Consider the following 24,059-nt stretch of genomic DNA (forward strand, 5'->3'; position numbering starts at 1 on the left):
TTTGCCTCAGTCCATTTTAACTGAGCTTTGGCCCAGAGTAGATAGCAGTGTTTCTCTGGTTCTTGCTCACATGTAGCTTCTTCTTTGCACGGTAGACCTTTAACCTGCATTTGTGGATAGCAGGGTGAAGTGCGACAGACAAATGTTCTTGGAAGTCTTCCTGAGCCCATTCAGTGATTTGCAGGACAGACTCATGCCTGTTTTGCCTTGCCCCTCGTGCACAGGGTTTTCTACAGATTCTCAGGCTCTTTGGATGATATTATGTATGCTGAGGAACATAAAGTTGTTCCACAGTTTTTGCAGAATGGGGAACCTCTGCCCATCTTTACTTCTGAGAAACTCTGCCTCTCTAAGATGCCCTTTGAATATACCCAGTCATGTTTCTGACCCATTGTCAAATAACCTAATTAGTCACAAAATGTTCCTCCAGCTGTTTCATTTTACTACCACTTACTTTTCCAGCTCTTTGTTGCCTCAGATTGCTGTCATCAGATTCATTTTTTTTTTTAATTATACATTTTCTCACTTTAATCATTTGATATGTTTGCTTTGTTCTACTGTGAATAAAATATGGGTTTATGACGTTTGGAAATCATTGGTTTTATTTAAATTTTACACAGTGTCCCAACTTTTTTGGAAATGTTTTTGTAATTTCTCAACAACATTTGTGTATTCTCTCTTTCTGTTTTGCAGGTGAGGAACGATCTCACAAATGAGCTGGAGAAAGCAAACATTGAGATTGCAGACACAGAGAGTTTCTCCAATGATCCCTGTGGCAATGTCAAAAAGCTGAAGGTAGGTGAAGCAACCTAGAAACTTAAGGAAATGATCCAAGACCAGTTCAACCTGTAGAATTCCCAGTTAAAACAAAATGACAAAATACCCATTAGGTTTTCATATTAGCTACTATTTTTCATACTGTGTAAAGTAAATTCTTTAGTATTTTATCAAGTGGATGTCTCCCTCTGTCTTGACAGTGGCCATTTAACCATATACATACAAACACATGCATACAAGGTTTTTTTGCATACAAATTTTGCAAGATTTAAAAAAAAAAAAGGATGCATAAAATCAATATTTAAATACTGTCTAGTGCATTTTTAGTAGAGAGTGGCACAGTAAGAGTAAAAAAAAATAGAAGTGAAGAGAGTGGAGGGGGAGTAACACTTTTTTCCCCCTACTGATATGTTGGTGGAATATATGACGTATACAAGATGGAGCAGGTTGAAAGAAACATGAGATGATGAGAGAGAAGAACGAAGAAGGAACAGGAAGATAAGCCGTCGTTCCTAAAATATATGTGTAAATCTGTGTCTTAAGCGCTGACATTTTAAGCTGACATCACCCTTCCTTGATCAACTCTAAATATGCAATCCACAGTGCTGAAATCTTTACGGAACAATTGGATCGGGTGGATGGTTAGGTGGATGGGGGGGGGGGTTCTTATACTCTAATGGGTCTTTTTCCCGCTCATCACACAACAGTGGTTTGCTGTCTCTCCAACAGCTACATAATATGATGGGGGAAGAGAGTGACACAGATTTTGTTGTCAAGGCTGGAATTTTGTTTCTTTGAAATATTCAAAAAGGAGACAGGCTTCGCTGCTGCTGGGCATTGTAACAGCCCTCTCAGTCGCTTTTTAAAAAAAAAATCTTTATCCCTCGTTCTCTGTCCCAAGTTCCCCGTTTATTGCTGGACAGGCTGACAAAAACAGCATCAGAAAACAAAGGCAGACACGCATACATAGCACTTCTAATTTTAGTAATCTTTAGTTTGAACACAAGCTAGGACCTCCAAGAGCTTTTTTATTTTTTGTGACAGAGAGCCAGTTTAGGCAGCTTGCATCCAATAGAAAGCCACATGAGAAAAAATGTCCTGAAATCTAAATGAAGACCAAAAAAATTTATTATTTATTATGCCTTAATTATTTATCGTACATTCAGAACTCTTCCCCCTCAAGTATGAGACACACCAAGGGATGGTTCATTTTTTGTTACACTTTACTTTTTTGTCTCACTGAGGTAGCAGGGTGTTTTTTGTCATTGTTTTTTTTTTTGTTTGTTTGTTTGGTTTTGTGTCCCGTTTGGATCTTTAGCCATCAGAATTGTTGTCTTAAGGCCAAGAAAGATGCCAAGCGGATTTATTTTACCGAGTGGATCATCATGGCCTTGCCATATTGGTCCATTTGATTGACCTTTATTATAATTATGTATTTATTTTACAAACGGGACAGACATGACTGGGGGATAGGACGGGGAGAAAGTGTCACGGTTCTGGGTCAGTTTCTAACCAGTGTTTTGAGTTTTGATTGTTAGTTTATTTTTTGAATGATTGTTGTGGTTTTGATTACGATTATTATTATTATTGTTAGAGTTCCATGCTTCTGTTTATTTGGGGTTAAGATTTGTGCCCTCATGTTTTGTGTGGGTTTAGTTTCATGTGTCATTTTCTGTCTGTCTCTCTATGTCAAGTCTGCGTCTTAGTGTGATGGTTTCTTGTTCCTGTTTTATTGTGAAGGTCTGCGTCTCTTGTGAGTGTGTTCAGTTTTACCTTTGTCTCGTCTTGTTGATTATTCCCAGCTGTGTCCACCACCTGTGTGTAATTCCCCTGTGGTTCTCTGTGTATTTAAGTCATGTCTTCCGTCATTGTAGTTGCTGGTCCGTCTGTGTTTCCACCCTGCTTCATCTGTGTGTTTCCCTGCAGTCAACCATCATCTGTTTCCGCCCGCTCTCATTCATGTCCAGGTTCGTGTTCTGTAGTTAGTTTGTTCCCAGTTTAGTTTAGTCATTGCTCCGTTCGCCGTTTGTCCATTTCCTTTTTGTGTTTAATAAACCACCCTCACACCCATACAAGTGCCTGCGTTTGGATCCTCCTTTATTTTCCACACGGCTCATCTCACTCGCCGTGACAGAAAGAATGAAAGAAAGAGAGGGAGAGAAAGAAAACCAGAGGGGAGAGGAGACGGTGAGAAAGTGGGGAAGAAAGAAAGAAAAACAAACAAAACACCTGGATCACCTGTATGGAGAAAAAAAACAGAAGAGAAAGCAAACAAAAAAAGAGCAACATAATAAAAAAACAGCACCATCACAATAATCTAGCTAGCAGTAGATAACAGTAGATACTAAACATTAAACAATATTGTGCAGCACGCAAGATAGAAAGGTGTAGTCCGCGTCTGTGAACACCTGTGTGCACACCTGTGTGGATCAGCATGCTTGTATTCCAAAGGTTTCTCCATGTAACGATCTGCTAGGAAGTGTGGGGAGCCATAGCCCCATCCCCCAGGGTATGAAGCAGGTATGGAGGAGATCCAGGCCCCAGATATCCAGAGGCCCCAGAGTACGAGGACCCGAGGAGGACCACCAAAAGGGGGGGGAACCGTGCCACCCTCCTGGGAAGAGCTGAGTAGAGCCCCAAACGAGAGGTCACCCAGCAGCTACAGAGCAGAGGCCAGAGGGGGTTGCAGTGGTGTGCCCGTGGACTCTGCCAGCAGCCAGCTGTGCCAGAGAGGGCCGAGCTTCAGGCCCAGAGGCCAGAAGCCGGAGGGCATCCCACCCCCCGGAAGGGGCCCAGCCGGGCCACTGATGTGAGCCGGTACATACATGAGCGCCCAGCCCCAGTCGACAAGGACCACCAACACACCAACGTCTGAGGGCATCAGCCACCGGCAGGGAGTGTGGTGAGGGGAGATAGGCCTCCGTACTTTAGAGGGCCTGAGATGTACCCAGAGAGGTTGAGTCTAAGACCCAACCTGACATATAGACACAGACGAACAGGCACACGCGGACACAAACATGCATTCCCACCCCATATACACAACCAAATACTCGGCACTCACGTGTAGACAGACACAAATAGACACTGCACAGACAGTCGCACTCCCCAAACATACTCTATATCCCAGGTCCAGGTAACCCCGCCCCCAGAGGGGCAAGCCGCACCTAGACCCAGGAGATGTAACCCTTCTCTCTGGGGTGGACGCAAGCGGACCACCTCCTTATCTGCAGTAACAGGGAGGCCCCGCATCCCAGACCCCAATCTGACGGCCAGCACCTCCTCCCAGCCCCCCAGCCCTGACGGCTAACAGAACCGGGGTGAGTGAAGACCCCAAACCTCCCAATGCTCGCTCATATGTAGTGTTGCTGTGTGCTGTTCTAAAGTGCATTTAAAACACAGGAGAGCATGGTTCCTGCTTCCTCTCAGAGAGCAGCACGGCTCCTCCTGAAAACCCTTAGTGTCTATGTGCATTTAAAGTTGAGGGTAGGGCACCAGCGCCAGAGGTGGGTTGGAGTACACTGACCATCCTCTGGATGCTGTAGAACGTGCCCACCCCCAAGGCCCTATATGTATGTGTTATGTGAGAGTGTGAGTAATGTGGATGTCTAGGTTGCAGAATAAAATTGAGGCACAGGCGGCCAGAAGGGGACAGAGGGGGAGTGCCTCCCCTGCACCCTGGTGACATACCTGGACCCCAAGCCCTGCGTGTGTGGGTGGGTGTTGTAGAGCGGGAATAGGGAGGCAGCTGAGGATGGAGAGGGAAGAAAGGGAGGGGCAAGTGGCACCTCCCTGGGGCCAGCTCCCCCGCTGACCCCAGTAGGCACCCCCACACTCTGGAACCCACCAGCGCAAGGGGGCCCAGGCCCATCCGGACCGGAGCCCGCAGCAGCAGCACCGCCCAGCCCCACAGAGTCCGGGGCAGCCCACCCGACTCCACCCCAGAGAAAACTGCACCCACCCCATCATCCAATCATCTCCCAAACTACACAAGACAATAGACACCCAGGTTGGGTTCATTCTCTGCCTCTCCTATATCTCTCCCCCACCTGCAGAGTGAGCTCCTGTAGAGAGGAGACCACCTACAAAGATATAACAGCCTCCCCACCAGTTAGAGAGTCCCCTAGTTGGGCCGATGCACCAGAGGTCCCCTGCACTGGGGCTGAGCCCCCCTGCACCCACCCGCCCACAGCTCCGGCGACATTGTCATTGTTTTAATGACATTTTTATTGATATTAACTTTGTCAGGTCGTAAAATGATTGTGATCTAAAACTCAGACATCTGGCATGGACTTAGTGGCTTTAAAACCAACAAACTCACAGCCAAACCTTGTATTCAAAATTCTGTTTAACCTAAAACTAACACGACGGCACCACTTCTCAACAATAAACTAGAAGCAACCTAATCTCAAACCTCTTTCACCTGTTTGCTCAGTGTTGTACAACTTATACTGTAATAATACAACTTGTGTAGCAAATATAAACTAACATTTGGCTCTATAGACACTGTGGATCAGCTCAAGATGAATGGTTCACACTGATAGTGTAATCATAAGTTTGCCTATTTTGTAAGGCCTCTTATTGATACTCATGAAACTGATGAAGCACCTCTGCTGGCCCACATCCCCAAATGGCACAGAGCTGCAAAAAGAATATCCTGCTGCAGAGATCAAACACTAGAACCTCTTCGCATTCCATTTTAAAGACTTTTATTTTGAAATCCTCACACTGATAATTGTTGTTCAGTTATTAGTGCCAAAACTTCAAACGATAGCCTTGTGTTCACCTTGAGTGAATTAGTGATCAGACACATCCCTGCAAGAGTTTATATTTCATCATATCTGCACACCACACATGCGCTGCACAGTAATCAAACAGATGGGGGTACGGTTTTAGTAATAGCAACAACACGTAGCCCAGTACACAAATCACATCTCCCACTAGCTCGTAAAAGACCATCATTAGTACAGTGTTTATATGTGTGTGCGGTGCCTAATAAGCCTTAAAAGTGCCTGATTGGGATTACGAGTTACAATATTACTCAAACAGACAAATGACTGCTGTAAAGTTACGAACAACCCTGTCACAGATAAAGCAGTCAAGGCTGCCCTTAACACTATACCCTGATTCAGAACTATTATGGTAACAGTTATATAAAAGCTTAAGCAATGAGGGTAATTTGGGGCTCTGTAGTGCCCCAGTCCATCTGCAGTGCAACACAACACCATACACTCACTCATGCCCTTGCCCACAACTACACAGCGTTTTCATGTTGTTGCCAGGCAGGCTAGAATTTATACTGAGGCTGTGGCCCACGGCCATAGTTGGAGTCATTTGGGTTAAGTGCCTTTTCTTCAGGGAAGAACAGTGTTATCGAGTAGCTGCCGGCACGTGTGTGTGTTTCTCTCTCTCTCTCTCTCTCTCTCGCACACACACACACACACACACACACACACACACACACACACTCTATCTATCTATTTATCTTTCTATCTATCTTAGCCTCAGGGTCTTGGAATGCATGACATATGGTAGCGACTGCCTGAGGGGTGACTTAATGAACTGTATTTGTGGGTTCCCAGGGCAATGGCAGTATAACACAGGTTGTGTGTGTGAAAATCTAGCTCGCGTTAGTCACATTCTACATTACACTTCAACCCAGACTATAAAACATGTTCATACATATTTCTTGAAAGGTACTGATATACAATTCTTTGCCATTTAGAGCTTCTATACCCAGCCTTTATTAGACGGATACATTTCAGAACTGCTTATGTGTTATAAGCAGTAGTAGCTACCCACATTTAGTGTTCAAGTATATTTTGCTAAGAAATGAGATCCTGTTATTACAAGGTAACTGTTACTAACACAGTTGTTCTTCCATTCAGTTTAATTTTCAGTAACAGAATTGATTCCTATCATTTGGGCCTGCATAAGTGTCAGGGTTCCTGGGTCGTTGACCCAGTGTTTTCTGTTTTGTCATGTTCAGTTTATTTTCACATCTGTGTTTTCTGTGCCAGCATACCGCCTGCGTATTGTGTTCCAGTTATTTCCATATATCATTAGTCAGACTAAGTTCAGCTGCGTACTCACCGGTTTCTAATCATTCATCACCCAGCGTGTATTTAAGTCCTCAGTTCCATCCGATCCTTGTCGTGTCATTGATGTACGTCTGATGTTAGTGTCGTCTGTATGTTCAGTTAGCCAGCCAGTCCTTTGTTCATTCATTCATTCATTCATTCATTCATTCAGTCAGTCAGCCAGCCAGCCAGCCAGCCAGCCAGCCAGCCAGCCAGCCAGCCAGCCATTTCCTCCCTCTGTACTGTTTGCTCACTCCTTCGGCAATAAACATCCACCTTCACCTACCTGCCTGTGAGTCCAGCGATTGGGTCCTCCTTCTCTCGTCCACGACACTACTCCTGACAATAAGATTGCTTATAATGACAATTACGATAGTTTTGATCAATATTGATATCCCGATTATTTATGATTATTATCCATTGCCGTCCAAGCAGAACACTGCTTTCCCATCATTTCACATGATTTGTACGAATGTGAAATAAAATTGGTCCTCTTTCTTCACCTAAGCTCAGTGCAAACGTAGAAAACACATTTGAAAAAATACTTCATCTCTGCAGACAAATAAGGCGTTTTTTCACCTGGAATAAGTGAATATTCTAAAAGCAAAATATAGTTTTTCACTCTATTCCTTGCACCTGTGAATTTGTGGATCTTAACAAAACTTGTAGCGACCAATCTCTTTTCCCCGTTTTGCGTACAGTACAAAATAATCCAAAACAATTGAATGAAGGGAGAAGATCTTTTGTCCAGTAAGTGGAACATTTTCATGAAGCCCTCATTACTCATACAGGGAGTGCAGAATTATTAGGCAAGTTGTATTTTTGAGGAATAATTTTATTATTGAACAACAACCATGTTCTCAATGAACCCAAAAAACTCATTAATATCAAAGCTGAATGTTTTTGGAAGTAGTTTTTAGTTTGGTTTTAGTTTTAGCTATTTTAGGGGGATATCTGTGTGTGCAGGTGACTATTACTGTGCATAATTATTAGGCAACTTAACAAAAAACAAATATATACCCATTTCAATTATTTATTTTTACCAGTGAAACCAATATAACATCTCCACATTCACAAATATACATTTATGACATTCAAAAACAAAACAAAAACAAATCAGCGACCAATATAGCCACCTTTCTTTGCAAGGACACTCAAAAGCCTGCCATCCATGGATTCTGTCAGTGTTTTGATCTGTTCACCATCAACATTGCGTGCAGCAGCAACCACAGCCTCCCAGACACTGTTCAGAGAGGTGTACTGTTTTCCCTCCTTGTAAATCTCACATTTGATGATGGACCACAGGTTCTCAATGGGGTTCAGATCAGGTGAACAAGGAGGCCATGTCATTAGTTTTTCTTCTTTTATACCCTTTCTTGCCAGCCACGCTGTGGAGTACTTGGACGCGTGTGATGGAGCATTGTCCTGCATGAAAATCATGTTTTTCTTGAAGGATGCAGACTTCGTCCTGTACCACTGCTTGAAGAAGGTGTCTTCCAGAAACTGGCAGTAAGACTGGGAGTTGAGCTTGACTCCATCCTCAACCCGAAAAGGCCCCACAAGCTCATCTTTGATGATACCAGCCCAAACCAGTACTCCACCTCCACCTTGCTGGCGTCTGAGTCGGACTGGAGCTCTCTGCCCTTTACCAATCCAGCCACGGGCCCATCCATCTGGCCCATCAAGACTCACTCTCATTTCATCAGTCCATAAAACCTTAGAAAAACCAGTCTTGAGATATTTCTTGGCCCAGTCTTGACGTTTCAGCTTGTGTGTCTTGTTCAGTGGTGGTCGTCTTTCAGCCTTTCTTACCTTGGCCATGTCTCTGAGTATTGCACACCTTGTGCTTTTGGGCACTCCAGTGATGTTGCAGCTCTGAAATATGGCCAAACTGGTGGCAAGTGGCATCTTGACAGCTGCATGCTTGACTTTTCTCAGTTCATGGGCAGTTATTTGGCACCTTGGTTTTTCCACACGCTTCTTGCGACCCTGTTGACTATTTTGAATGAAACGCTTGATTGTTCGATGATCACGCTTCAGAAGCTTTGCAATTTTGAGACTGCTGCATCCCTCTGCAAGATATCTCACTATTTTTGACTTTTCTGAGCCTGTCAAGTCCTTCTTTTGACCCATTTTGCCAAAGGAAAGGACGTTGCCTAATAATTATGCACACCTGATATAGGGTGTTGATGTCATTAGACCACACCCCTTCTCATTACAGAGATGCACATCATCTAATATGCTTAATTGGTAGTAGGCTTTCGAGCCTATACAGCTTGGAGTAAGACAACATGCATGAAGAGGATGATGTGGACAAAATACTCATTTGCCTAATAATTCTGTACTCCCTGTAGTGTTTATTGGGTACCTGTCTTTGCCCAAATGAAAAACATTTGCGTTGGTGATTTCAGTGCGTCTTTGCAACCTGGATGAATGTACAGACTGCACAGGCTCGCTTGTGGAGTTCTTAGTTGATATTGGATGGTTCACATTAGCTTCCCTTGTTTTTCTTGGCCTTCATGCATTTATTATATCGCAGCTTTTGTTTGTATACCCAAACAAAGGATGATGATCAGCTTTAAGGGACAAACTCTTTGCTTTCTGCTGTGCCAGACATTGTTATTTGTTATATATCTTTTAACTTATTGTTACTCATCCAGACTAGTCCAGGAAACTTCAAGCTGCACGGTATAAAGGGAACACTTGATTTGCTATTGATGGAGCACACATGTCAAATATTGTGCCAAAATCATGAGATTAAAACTCAGTTAATTGTGTTTTTGTACAAGTTATATACACTGAGTTAACCTATATCAATATTATTTGGTTAGGTTTGGGACAATTTTATGTGTGTGTATTTTTAGTGGTGAGTTTAGTTTAGTTCTACTGTCTGTGGACACACAGTGTGATTGCATGTAGGTCTGTGCTTGTGTTTAGGACTACACATATGTCTGTGCTCACTAAATGGCAGAGCCTGATCTTTTTTCCCCACCATGAAACATGCTGAATTTCCACCCGGGGACTCTGAATTATTTACAGAGACAATTACCAGGCCATGTGCCTCGAATACTCAAGCAAGTTCAGCCTGGTTTGCAAGCAGTTCTGCCTGCTGACATTGTCTCCGTTCTAATAGAAGGACTTCGCAATTTGGTAATGCCTTAGCCTCTCAACAACTGGTTTGTGCCTCAGGTCCCACATCCCTTCTAGGTACAGATTAGAGGATTACACATAGTAATGAGTATGTACAGTAAAGTAAATACAACATCTCTGATTCTGTGTGTTTGTTAACTGTTTGGAGTTATGGTAGACTCACACACAGCAAAACTGATCCCATAGAATATAGACCCATGTAGTTTCACCAAAAGACAGCTGTGACAGCTTTTCACCATTAAAGCCAGGGAGTCAAAAGATCACAATAAAAAGCTTGCACGATTACATTAGGATTGTAAATTGAGATTGTATAATAAGATTGTAGTGCAGCATAATCCTGATTTCTTTCTCTGTTTGAATAAAGTTAAATGTTTCCATTTAAGTAAATACGTATTTTTTTTAGGACAACGATGTGAGGATCATCATTGGCCAGTTTGATGAGAACCTGGCCTCCAGAGTCTTCTGCTGTGTAAGTTTCTTTATGATGTTGTGTCATAATTATGAACAAAGCTGACATGCTTTTTTTAATCCTGTTTCAATAAGGAGTAATTAAATATATCATTAGATGCACAGAATTTGGACTTTAGATGGTTGGATTTCAAAGTGTAATTTTCCTTTCTTTTAAGAACAACAAGATTAGTTGTTAATCTGAATCTCTCTGATTTTCCATTGCTCCAACCTCTGATTATTGTGCCCAAACCAGGCGTATAACCTGAACATGTTTGGGAGTAAATATCAGTGGATTATCCCTGGCTGGTATCAGGGCAACTGGTGGGAACAGGCCAACAACACCAACTGCACCACCAAGAAGCTTCTCACTGCCATGGAGGGATACATTAGCGTGGACTTTGAGCCACTCAGCGCTCGGCAAATCAAGGGCATCTCTGGCAGGGTGAGTGACATACATCTCAACTACACTCTGATGTGCAGAAGGTAATTTTATACTGTATACTTAAAAACGTGATGTAAATAGAATAATTTTTGTCTGAAGGTCTTCATTCATAAAGCTTAGGGAAGTTTTTTAAGTCAAGTTTAATTTTTTTTAAATAAAGTTTGATTGTAGTTCGTTAAAGTAGGGCTGTAACAAATTTTTCATTGATTAGTCAACGCTTATTTTTTATAACTCTTATCTCCACTTCCTGTGGGCAAACCTCCTGTTCTAGGCTCCATTACGTCACCTGCTCAAGTCTGCCCACCTGTGAATATCAACCTGTTGTCTCGTCCCTCAGTACATTAAAATAATGACCCAGTAAACATATAAATTTGAAGATAATCAAAGCTATTTTTAATATTTCTCAGGATGGTCAGAATAAAAATTAAATAAACATTAGAAATGACTGTTACTTACAGCTTCTCAGATGGCGTAGTGTTCAATGCCAATTAAACTATTTAACTAATTATATAAATAATTAATTATTGATAATGTTAGATGGAATTTGACGTCAGAGCTCCAGGGTGCCAGCTTTTTAAATGCTCGTGCACTGCAGTAGTGCTGTAGTGAAAGCAAAGCTCAGCTTTCCACAGTCTGCATTTAACTTTCTGTGAAATGCTTTGACATTTTTAAAAATCTTTGTTTCCATATTTTTTTCATCCTCCTGTTTTGCCATGGGTGCCATATTCTCCCTCTTTAGTACTGAGTGCTAGTGATGTGTCGCTCGCGAACGAAATGGCTCTTAGAGCCAGGTCTTTGACGTGAACGACGTGAGCCGGTGTTGTGCCAAAAAGTGATTGTCTGCCAAAAACTGATTTCCGGTATTTGCCAAAAAGCGATTGCTCATATTTAAAGTGCTATAAGTAACTTGTTGGGCTATAATATGTTAAACATATGTCAAATGCATCCCTTATGGATGACATAAAGTCATCTTGAGCCACAAACAACATTCGTGTAGCAAGATACAAGCCGCAATCAGTTTTTGGCAGCGACTTTTATATAACCTTTATTTATGCAGTAAAAAAAAATCTCATTAACATTAAAAATGTATTTTGTAAGAGTAAGTTGCCCAACAGGACAGCAGAAATGGCAGCAAATATTACAATAGTTCTGTAAAAATATTTTAAGTGGGGATAAAGGACCGGATTGGTTATAATGTAAGTACAAGTTGTAAAGATACTTAAAAAACAGATAATTTTTTAATTCTTTATGTAACCCCTTTGTATCCCCTGTTCACCGAAGTCTATTTACGAACATACGTAAAGATATTACACATAAAAAATACACAGAAACACTGGAAATCAGTTTTTGGCAGACAATCACTTTTTGGCACAACACCAAGCCATGGGTTGTTTTTTTTTCTTTCTCTAACCCTCTCTCGCACTTCTTCCGCTTCACTCCGCATGCAAGCCTTGTGCTTTGCGCTGGGCAGAGGGGGGAGGGGCGGTAGTTACACACGCAGTAGCGCAGGAACAGAGTAGGAGGGAGAGAGAGAAAGAGAGCCAGGGAGAACAACGTCACATTAGAAAGGTATAGTAATCTAGTTGTGGATGATAAAGGATTCAGAAAGTTTATTCATGCAGGCCCATATGACAGAGAATGTGCATCTTCTTTTGGTTTTCATATTGTAATTCATATTTAATTGTGTTGTGGTTTGCAGTGTTTTGTGTTGTTTCACTTTAAATTTGTTTAAAAGGAAAAAGCTGAAAATTTAAATAGTTAAAAGTTGAAATGTGAATAGCTGGTTTTTGTATTATATGATTTATTCATTACATTTTATGTGGAGTGGGTAAATAAAAGTATATTTACGGTGGCCCCTAGAGACAAAGCACGTACAAACTTCAAAACACGTAAAAACTCCAAAACATGTACAAAACACAACAGAGGTGCTCCAAGATGCTAGGCGCAGTGTTGAGCTTTTGTTACCTAGTGGCTACACAAGCCAGCAAGTACCAACGACCTGATTTGGTAGTAACAGGTAAATGAACTTTTTTTTTTTTAATTATTTGAATATATATATATGAGTGCTTGTGTATAAATACACAAACCATACACATACGCTTTCAATTGTGTAATTTAAGTGATCTAGGTAGCTCTGTTTTGGAAGTTCAGTTAACTCTAGGAATGTGTTTTGGAGTTTGTACGTGCTTTTTGGAGTTTGTACGTGCTTTGTCTCTAGGGGCCACCACATATATTTATATATGAACATATATAAATAAAACCACTTTTTTTTACATTAGTAATTCCTTTTGTGCATAATTGTATATTATTGTTAATAATAAATTAATTAAAGCAACAAAACAACCTGAAGAGCCGGTTCGGAGCCGGAAGATCCGGTTCTTTTTAGTGAGCCAAAACAAAAGAGCCGGTTCTATAAAAAGAGCCGGAAATCCCATCACTACTGAGTGCAGTTTTGGCCGACGATATAAGTGATACTGCCCCCATAGCTTCCTGTAGTTTATTGCAGTTACAAAAACAAATTTTAAAAAACCCAAATATTAGTATATGACGCTTAACAATAAAATTCCGCATCGTTTAATTTTTATAGTCGATGTTATCGATTATGCTGACAAATCGTTGCAACTCTACTTTAAAGTAGTCCTGTAATAGTGTTTTGAAGACTCTTTGGAGACAGCGCTTAATTTCAGAAAGACATCCCTGATGCATGTTTTTAAACTAGAGAGCTTAGCCTAAATGAATCGTGGGATCCAAAGTGCTCTTATTTCCAATTAATTTTGTATCGTTATTTGTGGCAAATGAATCATTTACTTTGGGCCACACTACAACTGTTCCAATGAGTTTGACTTAACAGAACAGTGTTTTTCCACAGAAAAGAAATAAAATCCTATAAAGTTAGGAGAAGGACACTTTCTCTGTTTAATGTCCTCTCTCTTACCCTCCTTCCAGACCCCTAAGGAGTACGAGAGGGAGTATAGCAGAGAACTTCAGCAGAAAGGCGTGGAGGCAAGCAAGTTTCATGGTTTCGCTTACGATGGGATCTGGGTCATTGCCAAAACGTTGACGAGAGCGATGGAACTGCTGCGGATAAAACAACGGCAAAACATGTACCACAACTTCACCGTGGACGACCGTGAAGTAGGAAAAATGGTGCTGGACGTCATGAATGAAACCAACTTCTTTGGTGTTACGGTAAGTTAGGAAGCGGGCTGTTGTTTAGTTTGTGAATCTATAGCACATAGCAGTGATAGTCTGACATGTGTAGAGGTGAAATTGATTTCTTTTACTTGACTCACTTTCATATGGTGAAGCTAGCACCATCAGACAAACTGACAAACAGAAAGACACCGAAATTCAATGCACTGTGTGTAGGCAAAAAGTTCTCCCTAATACTGGTTAAGACCAGTGGACAAGTAGAAAGACTTTTATGTATAAAGTGCATGTACAGACAACATCCCAGTCAAAAAAGACCAAAGGTTTCTGAAAGTTTTCAGTTTTTCTCAGTTGCTTTGGTAACTTTCACATAACATTCTTAAAGATATATTTCCCACTCAGCAAACCCTCCAAAACATTGAATTAATTTGTGAAAATTGCATTTTTGCATTAATAAATTAGTAATAGGAACCAAAATGGATAAACTGCTTTCATAAAGTGTAACTTTATAGGTGTTTCTCACATTACCTACATACGTATTGCTTGGCATATCTGATGTGATACATCAACTGGTCGTAAGGAAAGAAATGTGTATTCCCTGACAGGCTGGTGAGTGGTTTCTGCAGTTTGATGGTGAAATCATGTGCAAAGAGGGTGCTGCACCAGAAACTTCCTTTTGACTATTTTAGTAGCCAGCAGATCGTCATGGTCACCCATACTTTGCATGGAAAATGCCAACTTGTCTGACTACAAGCTAAGTGGTGATAAATCTCGAAAAGGTGCTACACAAACTGGAAATAAAGAATGTTCCCTTTCAAATTAAAAGCTGTGCTTCAGCACTGCAGCCAACACCTTTCAAAAGGTGTGACTTTTACTCTGCAGGCATATGACCTCTGTCTCCAGTTTGTGTCGCAATTTTCAGTTTCACTGCCGCTCAGAGAGGAGCTGATGAGTATTTGCAGACACGTCGGTGTCTTCAATGCAAACTGCAGATGGCTGTGAAAATCTGTTGGTGATCAAAGCAACCGAAACAAGGTTTTTGCCAGCCTGTTGGGGGATGCACATTTTTCCCTAACTACCTGACATTGTTAGATGGTCGTGACTGGGGCTTAGGCAACTCATTTCTCAGTGATTGGCCTCAACTTCCAGCAACTACTCACCAACCGGTTAGGGAATACACATGTTTTCCTCGTGACTTTTGTTTACCAGCCGATTTCTAGGCTTTTATGATTCAATCCTTAATCACTACTCTACAATGTCACATCTTCAACTTGCCAGAGTGCCAGTGGACTCTGATACTTCTTTATAACAAACATATGTATATGTATGGCTACATTTGACAGAGTGATTTAATCAAAGTGAGTGTTGTATTTACTGTGTATTTGTTATTTTAAGAAATAGAGCATTTACATCTGCAAGCATTATTAGGAAACGAATACCTTTCCTCTAATGGTCACACAATACAGTAAACTAATTACAGCAACTGTATGTTACAATAAAAAAACAGTTATAGGAATGACTGATTGTTAGGGAAAATATTCTAAAACACTTCTTCAGTAAAGACTCAGAGAAGAGAAACACACAGAACTTCTTGCTAGCAAGGGCAGCCTCCAGACTGAGACTCGCACTAAGAAACTGCCCCGGTCTTTATTTATACTTCAGTGTGTGTGTGTGTGTGTGTGTGTGTGTGTGTGTGTGTGTGTGTGTGTGTGTGTGTGTGTGTTACTGCTGATCAAAGGGTCAAACATCCTTGGTCAGGAAGAGGGTAGCCTCCCCCTCACCCTAGATGGTTCACCCAGTGCTGGGTCGGGTGCTAAAAGACTGTGCTGCGGACCTGGCGGACGTCTTCACCTCTATATATAACACCTCGTTGTCCTGTTCACTGGTACCATCCTGTTTCAAAGCAGCAACCATCGTTCCCATCCCAAAACAGTCAAATGTCACATGTCTGAACGATTTCAGACCTGTGGCACTCACCCCCATTCCCGCCAAATGCCTGGAGAGACTGGTCATTAAACACATCAGAGCTGCTTTTCCACCATCCCTGGACTCGCACCAGTTTGCATACAGGGAGAACCGGTCAACCGAGGATGCGATCGCCACAGTGCTGCACACATTACTGAAGCACTTGGAACACAGGAACACCTATGCACGGCTCCTCTTTGTAGACTACAGCTCGGCTTTTAATACCATCCGGCCATACAAACTCCGTCCCAAACTCCACCAACTGGGACTTAACTCCTCTCTGTGCAACTGGATTGTGGACTTCCTCACTAACCGTAGACAGAGTGTCAGAGTGGGTAAGAACACCTCTTCCACCCTTGTGGTCAACACCGGTGCCCCTCAGGGGTGTGTTCTGAGCCCTCTGCTATACACTCTCTTCACCCATGACTGTATTTCCTCCTGCGCGTCCAATCTCATTGTTAAGTTTGCAGATGACACTACAGTGCTCGGACTTATATCCAACAATGATGAGACAAACTATAGGACAGAGGTGCAACAACTAGAGTCATGGTGCCACGACAATAACTTGGTCTTAAACACCAAAAAGACCAAGGAGATCATTGTAGATTTCCGGAAGAGGGGTCATAACAACCATCTGCCTCTCTTCATTGGCAGTGAGGCGGTGGAGAGGGTGAGCAGTTTTAAATTCTTGGGGGTAACTGTGACCGAGGACCTGTCCTGGGGCAACCATATCACCTCAGTTGCACGGAAGGCCCAACAGCGCCTCTACTACCTGAGGAGACTGCGGAGCGCACACATTCCCAGATCTCTGATGTTGAACTTCTACAACTGTGCCATCAGCAGCGTTCTGACGTATGGATTTCTAGTGTGGTTCCCCAGCTGCACCAAGGCCGATCAGCAAGCACTCCAGCGGGTGGTGAAAGAAGCTGGCAGAATTATTGGAACAAGTCTGCCAGAGATCAGTAATATCTTCCCCACTTGCTGTCTGAGGAGGGTGCACAGTATCCTGCGGGACCAACATCACCCTGCGCGCCACCTTTTCCATCTGCTGCCCTCAGGGAGAAGGTACAGGTCTATACAGGCCAGAACATCCAGACTGGCCAACAGCCTGTATCCACAGGCTGTGAGGCTCCTGAACTCTCTGCCCCCCTCTCACGGACAATAACCATATCCAACTTCTTAATAGCAATGGACTGGTCTGCACTGGTGCATCATATCTTTATTCTCTTCCCCCTCCTGCCCCCCCCCCCCCCCCCTCTTTCTTAAATAGATAACTATCATATCTGATATCATATCTCACAGTACAATAATATTGAATGGGTTGCATTGTTGTATTTTGTCATGTTTCTCAGGTCTTTGTCTGAATTTCTACGAACATTATTGCTAAGGATTGTCTTATTGCATTGGAGTCACACTGGGTTAAATATGTACACTTGGGTTTTAAGGGGTATTTATTATTTTCTTCTTTTTTTGGGTTGTATGGAAGCCCCAAACGCAATTTCATTGCTCTTGACAATGACAATAAATAAATACTACTACTACTACTACTACTACTACTACCCTAGATAACACGGTGAGGAAGTCCTGCAGTTCATCTAAACAAAGAGCACTTAGACTAAAACAAACGTAACTACGTTAATCCTGCCATAAAACAATAAAACCAGGTACAAGCTCTCTCGTGCTCCCAGGACGTGGGGGTGCATTCCTGGGGTGCACCCCAAGCCTGCAGCCTGTTAGTGATCACACACAATTAATTATATGCCTCTAAGTATACATGGTTGAATATTTCCTAATACAAATAACTACATGCAGTATTCTACCATATGCAAACTTATATCACTAAAAGATTATACTGACTACTAAATACAATTTTCCATTGACATTCCCTCCTGTTGTCAGTAAAACTTAAAGTGAGATACCAGTTTGTAACATCTTGTTGTACATTTTCTGTCACATCGTCATTAATCACACAAAGTCTTCGTGTTCCAACAGGTCGGGGTCATTATCATCATCATCACTTGTCATGGCTATTTATGCAGCAACAGTAGAAAATATTATGCGGTTAATCATGAGTTTTATACATGGCAATATACACGTTACAAAGACACAAAATAAAAGTAAAAATATCCCAACTCCGATGAGTAGTCTTTTTAGCACCTGTAACCAGGAGCCAGTGTAAAGCCAAGAAAACCAGTCACTTGTATCACTTACATAGTCCTGATTTTGGGCCTGCTGGATCTGTCTTAAAACATTCAGGGCATCAGTCATGTTTGATGAATGTGCGTCTTCTTTATGTAAATGCAGCATGTGTTGTTGAAGAGGACACAAAGTCCCCTTTCTCTGCTAGTATCATAGAGTAGTTCTTCCCTGGGAGTTGGTCCAGGAACACATATAGTGTGGGGTATGTTGCCGTGCTGGGTAGATGGGAACAGACATAACAGTCTGTATTTGCCGATTCTGCTTTTGTTCTTTCGTGGATATAACGGTACATGGCATTGTTCATCCACGGATGAATGTGGTCTTGCGTCATATCCCTTAGGTGAGAGTTGTCGTGTGTCCATCTTCTCTGCCTTCCTCCTGGTTCAGCTGTTTCCGGCACCAGCTGGGGTCCTGTAAAAGTGAGCGTCGTAGTCAAGGTAACCAAGAGGGTCCACCTTCCCATGGTTGCACACAGGTCCGTCACGCCTCGCACTTGGTTGCCCTAGAGTTGATCAGAGGCTGGAGGTTGAAGTGCGAGCTTACCCTACGGGGGCTCAATCAGCACTCCCCCCTCACCACTGAAACAACCAAGTGTGAGATTTCTCTATTGTGCTGTCTTGAGGGTGCCGGGCTTTCCTGGGACCTCGACCTCTTTGCAGTGGCTCTGATAAATCCAGGAGGGTCTCTCCGCTATTTTGCAGGCAGTTGAAATGGTCAGAAGCACTTGAATTGGCCTCTATCAACCCCCATCACCTCACTTCAGGCCTTCATCCTGCGGTAGGAATACTTATGACTCTTCTACTGTCCATCCTCTGCAGAAAAACACCTCTGTGGAAAGGGTGCTGGGTTCAGTTATCTTACTGCTGTTGTGATCCCAGCAGTCTTCAGTGTGCCATCGTATGCACAGTATAGTGGCACAGCATTAGGTGATGTTCATAGGAAACTGCTGTCATCACCACCATAGCTTCTGGTTCCTGTGCTTTCACAGAATCATGATGCCATCCTTAGATTCCCTCTGCGCTGTCGATGGAGCTTGGCACGCTCTCTCCATCCCTCAAGTTTTCATATTCCAACGCTGTGTGGGAAGTCTCCTCTTGATCTCCCGGAAGCTCAGTAGCACAGCTCTCTGTGTGATGTCCGCTGTGCTGAAGATGATCTCTGATCCTCCTGAAGCCTCTCTCCTGGCCTCAGCTCCCATCTTGTGGACGATCCTCTCAGCCACTCCTTCTCGTCATGGCACCTCACGACATCTACAAATTGAAAAAAAAAAACAAAAAAAAACAAAACACTCCTCTCGCCACACGGCTTTCGCCATGTGTTAACTCCCCAATGAGACACGCACAAGAATGTTGCACAGTCTCAAAACATTAATCAGCAGTCACATGTTAAGCTTGTTTAACTCCCATTTTCAAAGATTTTGCTGGGCCGTCGCTGGCACGCTTGACTTCAGAGTGATTTACTGATACGGCCTTCGACTTCACCCTAACGGTGAAGCGGTATCAGTTTTATGAGATGAAACTCAACCGTTCTCCTGTCACCAGCACGTGAGCCTCAGCAAAGAAAACAAAAATGGAAGTAGTTCAGCAGCGTATTGTGCTGTAAAATCAACTTACTTCCAGACACATACACACACATAAACATTTGCGCGCTAATTTGTCACGAGATAATTTCAGCTACCTCTAAAACTGGTCGAAACATAGTTCCTTTTGCCAAACTTAAACCTAATTTGTCACGAGATAATTTCGGCTACCTCTAAAACTGGTCAAAACACAGTTCCTTTTGGCGAACTTAAACCTAATTTGTCACGAGATAATTTCAGCTACCTCTAAAACTGGTCAAAACACAGGTCTTTTGGCGAACTTAAACCCCCCTTTTTTTAATCACATTTCTTTAAACTTTTGCGGCCGTCTTATATACCAAAATAGTGTTTCTCACCCCTGACGTCCCACTGGTGATTCAGATCATTGGACTGAATCCCACCGCCGTGGACCAGATTATAACACCGGCCCAGACCCGAATTTAATGTCCTGGGGCTCTCTCCTCGTCCAAGAGGGCTGTGCACAGGCTTCGGTGCTGGCTCCCCACGGCGTCAGGAATCAGTGCTGGATCTTGGAACAGAGTCACAGATAACAATTCTGATATTTTCTGCTCCGGCTACGAAGGACCAAATAATGTTAGGGAAAATATTCTAAAACACTTCTTCAGTAAAGACTCAGAGAAGAGAAACACACAGAGTTCTTGCTAGCAAGGGCAGCTCCCTACTGAGAGACTCGCACTAAGAAACTGCCCCGGTCTTTATTTATACTTCAGTGTGTGTGTGTGTGTGTGTGTGTGTGTGTGTGTGTGTTACTGCTGATCAAAGGGTCAAACATCCTTGGTCAGGAAGAGGGTAGCCTCCCCCTCACCCTAGATGGTTCACCCTAGATAACACGGTGAGGAAGTCCTGCAGTTCATCTAAACAAAGAGCACTTAGACTAAAACAAACGTAACTACGTTAATCCTGCCATAAAACAATAAAACCAGGTACAAGCTCTCTCGTGCTCCCAGGACGTGGGGGTGCATTCCTGGGGTGCACCCCAAGCCTGCAGCCTGTTAGTGATCACACACAATTAATTATATGCCTCTAAGTATACATGGTTGAATATTTCCTAATACAAATAACTACATGCAGTATTCTACCATATGCAAACTTATATCACTAAAAGATTATACTGACTACTAAATACAATTTTCCATTGACACTGATCATCACTCTGTTTGGCCACAGATTCACTAGGTTGAGATTTGATTAGGTTCCTTCATATTTCCGACCTCTTATAACTTTGTTGTGCTCATGTTCTAAAAATGTGTTACGATATTGATACTTATAAGTTATACCTGTGAAGTAGGTAGAAGATAAGTAGATGGGCTGTTTGGCATGTGATGGCTTACACAATAAAATCATATTATTCTTTCTGATAGTATTAAAAACTTCAACTGTGACTGGAAAACTGAGCCAAACGTAGAAGTTATCATGCGCATAAACTGTGTGGAATGTCAGAGCAGCGCACAGAGGTAATACAACACTGCTATGATCGTTCTCCTTGTTTCTCCTAAAGTGATGTCATTTGGTGCTGCAGAAACACTCCACTGCATTCAGGATTGATCCTGGTGGCTATGCTAGCTGCAAGCAGCGTGTATACCGTATGTGTGTGCTCGGATGCGTGAGTGTGCTCGCGCTTGCTTCCTATTGAGCTGTTACAGGATATCTCCTGTTCCCTTGTAAAGGCCACTCAATTATTAGAGGATGCCACACTGCTCTCAGCCTAGACAGCCGGTAGGCATGCAGGGCCTCACTCAGCAGCACATTACTCCTATTATATCATATTCATAACTGGGTTAAACTGCAACTGAGGATTAAAAAAGAATGGACTATGTTGGAAATTGCAGAGGTGCATTAGTTAGTAATTTTGCTCATAAACATCAATAAAGTCCAGATTAAAGATTCACAGGACAGTATAGTTGCTGAGAGAACGCTAAAGAAAGAAATAAAAGAAGAGAAAATAGCCTCAGTGAAATTCAGCACAGGCTCCTTATTATTGTGAGGCTCCTTTGTGACTGATGTCCCAGGGGGTATGTGTGTTGTAGGACTATATGCAATTTATTATTTCTCATCCCTCTGCTCTCATCTCTCTCAGTGCAGACCTAGTCCGGCCTGCTGATCAGGAGCAGGCTGACATTGAGGCTTTCCCGAGAGACTCAGGGAAGCAAAGCAAAGCGGGAATATCAATGGCCACGTAACATTTCACTCTCTTTTTATTCCAAGCACACGAACGAAGATGAGGTCCTGATGCTGTTTGAGTAGACTAGCAACCCTATCTCCCCATTCAAATGTATATCGATTTATATTGATCCTGCATGTACCTGTTCCCTGTGGAGCATCTACTTTACATTCTTTACTTTAGTAAATGTAATGATAAACATAAAAGGAGAAAATTGTAAAAGGAATTCAAATTTCTGAGTTTTTTTTCCTCTTAAAGTAGTAAAAGATGACAAATTTGAATTGAAATACAGGAACAAAGTTATTGTACATTACATCTAAATTCAGCATACTGTTTAAATATTCAATATTTAATAACTTTTGACTTAAGCGAGCCATCACGTCTGACTCTGTCAGTGAATCCTATGACCCCGAGAGTTCGAGTTTGCCATTACGAGGCAGCGATTTAGCAGCTATCTTTGTGAGGGTAGATACAATTAATCTACATGGTCTCATTTTGTTGATGTCCTTGCACATAGATGCTTCTTTTGCTAGTAAAATTAATTTTATAATACCAACAACAATCGCCGGAAGTTTACAACTGTGAGCGGGAATATTGTGCATACAGTAAACAGCGTAAAAAAAAAAGTGGCTTTGCAGAATAATTAAACGCATCCGTCAACAATTATGGCTTTTCTTTTAACGGATTACATGAAATTAGATCAAAGTGCGCCCTGTATGTAGCACACACGTAGCATATAGAAACCTCCACCCACACATGACAACGACTTAGGGAGGCAATTCTTCACTGCATGCTTCTTTTTATGTTATTTTCAAATTCTGATTTAAGAAGGAAGCAGCTGTTACACAACTCGCTCAATTTTGTTGTGAATTGCAGTGACTTGTGCCAGGTTTACAAAAAGAATTAATCCATGTGCAAGCACTGGTGAAAAGGCAAATTCTCCCTGTTTAAATTCTATGTATGCACGTGTGTGCTTGATCCTATAGGATAATACCTGGCTTGAGCCTTGTGTTTTTCCTGCTGTCACGATTCTGCGCTGTATGTACACACTCGTCTCGAGGGACTAAACTGTTCTGTGCGTGATCTCAGTCCTTCTGCTGAATCAGTAGCAGAGTCAACCGCAGCAGCAGGAGAGTGATCATCGAAGGCTCCATAGTATTGATTTGGAGAAGACGGCTGACATTAGCTGGGAGAGACCTCCAGAGCATAGAGTGCAGATAGCTGCAAGAACCAAGGAATGATGGACACTGGAATTCATGTGGGAGGGAAGTCGCAGCAGATTGTGATTGGTGGTTGACATGTCTGTGGGTTTAGGTCTGTTGCTCTTTTTTTATGTGGTCAGTGGTCATAGAGTTGGTATCAGTGTGTTTCCAAGTAATGGTGAGTAGCACAGCTTGAGGCTTGACAGTCACCTCAAACACAAATACTCAGAAGAGACAGCACGGGGGGGTTACGTGTATTTGTTTTGCCACTTTTAATGTGTGTGTGTGTGTGTGTGTGTGTGTGTGTGTGTGTGTGTGTGTGTGTGTGTGTGTGTGTGTGTGTGTGTGTGTGTGTGTGCATTCCCACCTCAAACCTCGAATTCTCACAGGATGTTACACCTGCAGCACACAGACTGACATCTCATTTGACCCCAGCACTCCTGTCACTGACAGTATTCTCACCTCAACAGACAAAGTGATACATGGCCGCCTCCACCATCTCACCTCAGAAAGACTTTTTTCACACACACATACATGTCTGGACACAGTGATTGCTCCATCAGCCACCACTGTGGCACAGCACTGAATTTCCTTTCAGTACTAGCCTAAAAATACCTGGCTGAGTCAATACAGTCTAGTGAGGTTGCCAAAACTTCATATTATCATGATACGTTGTAGAAAGACCCGAACAATAAGTTCATAATGCAGTCTTTATAGCGCAGACATTTACTGTATTACCAATTAAGATGATCAAAGTCTTTGTTCCTCTAAACATTTGGAATTCTTTGCATATTCTTGAGACATTGCATACACTTTAGAGGCGACAACTTGGGGGCTGTTAAAAACAACTACACACCATTTCACTGAGGTTTGTGATAGCTCCACT

General features: G+C 42.4%; 1 protein-coding gene across 1 annotated transcript in view; it reads left to right on the forward strand.

The window, feature by feature from the left end:
* Nucleotides 1-24,059, forward strand: part of gabbr2 (gamma-aminobutyric acid (GABA) B receptor, 2) — a 204,500-nt gene that overhangs the window by 109,151 nt on the left and 71,290 nt on the right. Inside the window, exons 4-7 of the mRNA XM_004547985.5 lie at nucleotides 694-795; nucleotides 10,408-10,473; nucleotides 10,708-10,896; nucleotides 13,843-14,085. Coding sequence (XP_004548042.2) covers nucleotides 694-795; nucleotides 10,408-10,473; nucleotides 10,708-10,896; nucleotides 13,843-14,085 — 600 coding nt within the window. The remainder of the gene's footprint in view (nucleotides 1-693; nucleotides 796-10,407; nucleotides 10,474-10,707; nucleotides 10,897-13,842; nucleotides 14,086-24,059) is intronic.

The sequence above is a fragment of the Maylandia zebra genome, linkage group LG22 (assembly GCF_041146795.1).
Source record: "Maylandia zebra isolate NMK-2024a linkage group LG22, Mzebra_GT3a, whole genome shotgun sequence".
NCBI classification, from domain to species: domain Eukaryota; kingdom Metazoa; phylum Chordata; class Actinopteri; order Cichliformes; family Cichlidae; genus Maylandia; species Maylandia zebra.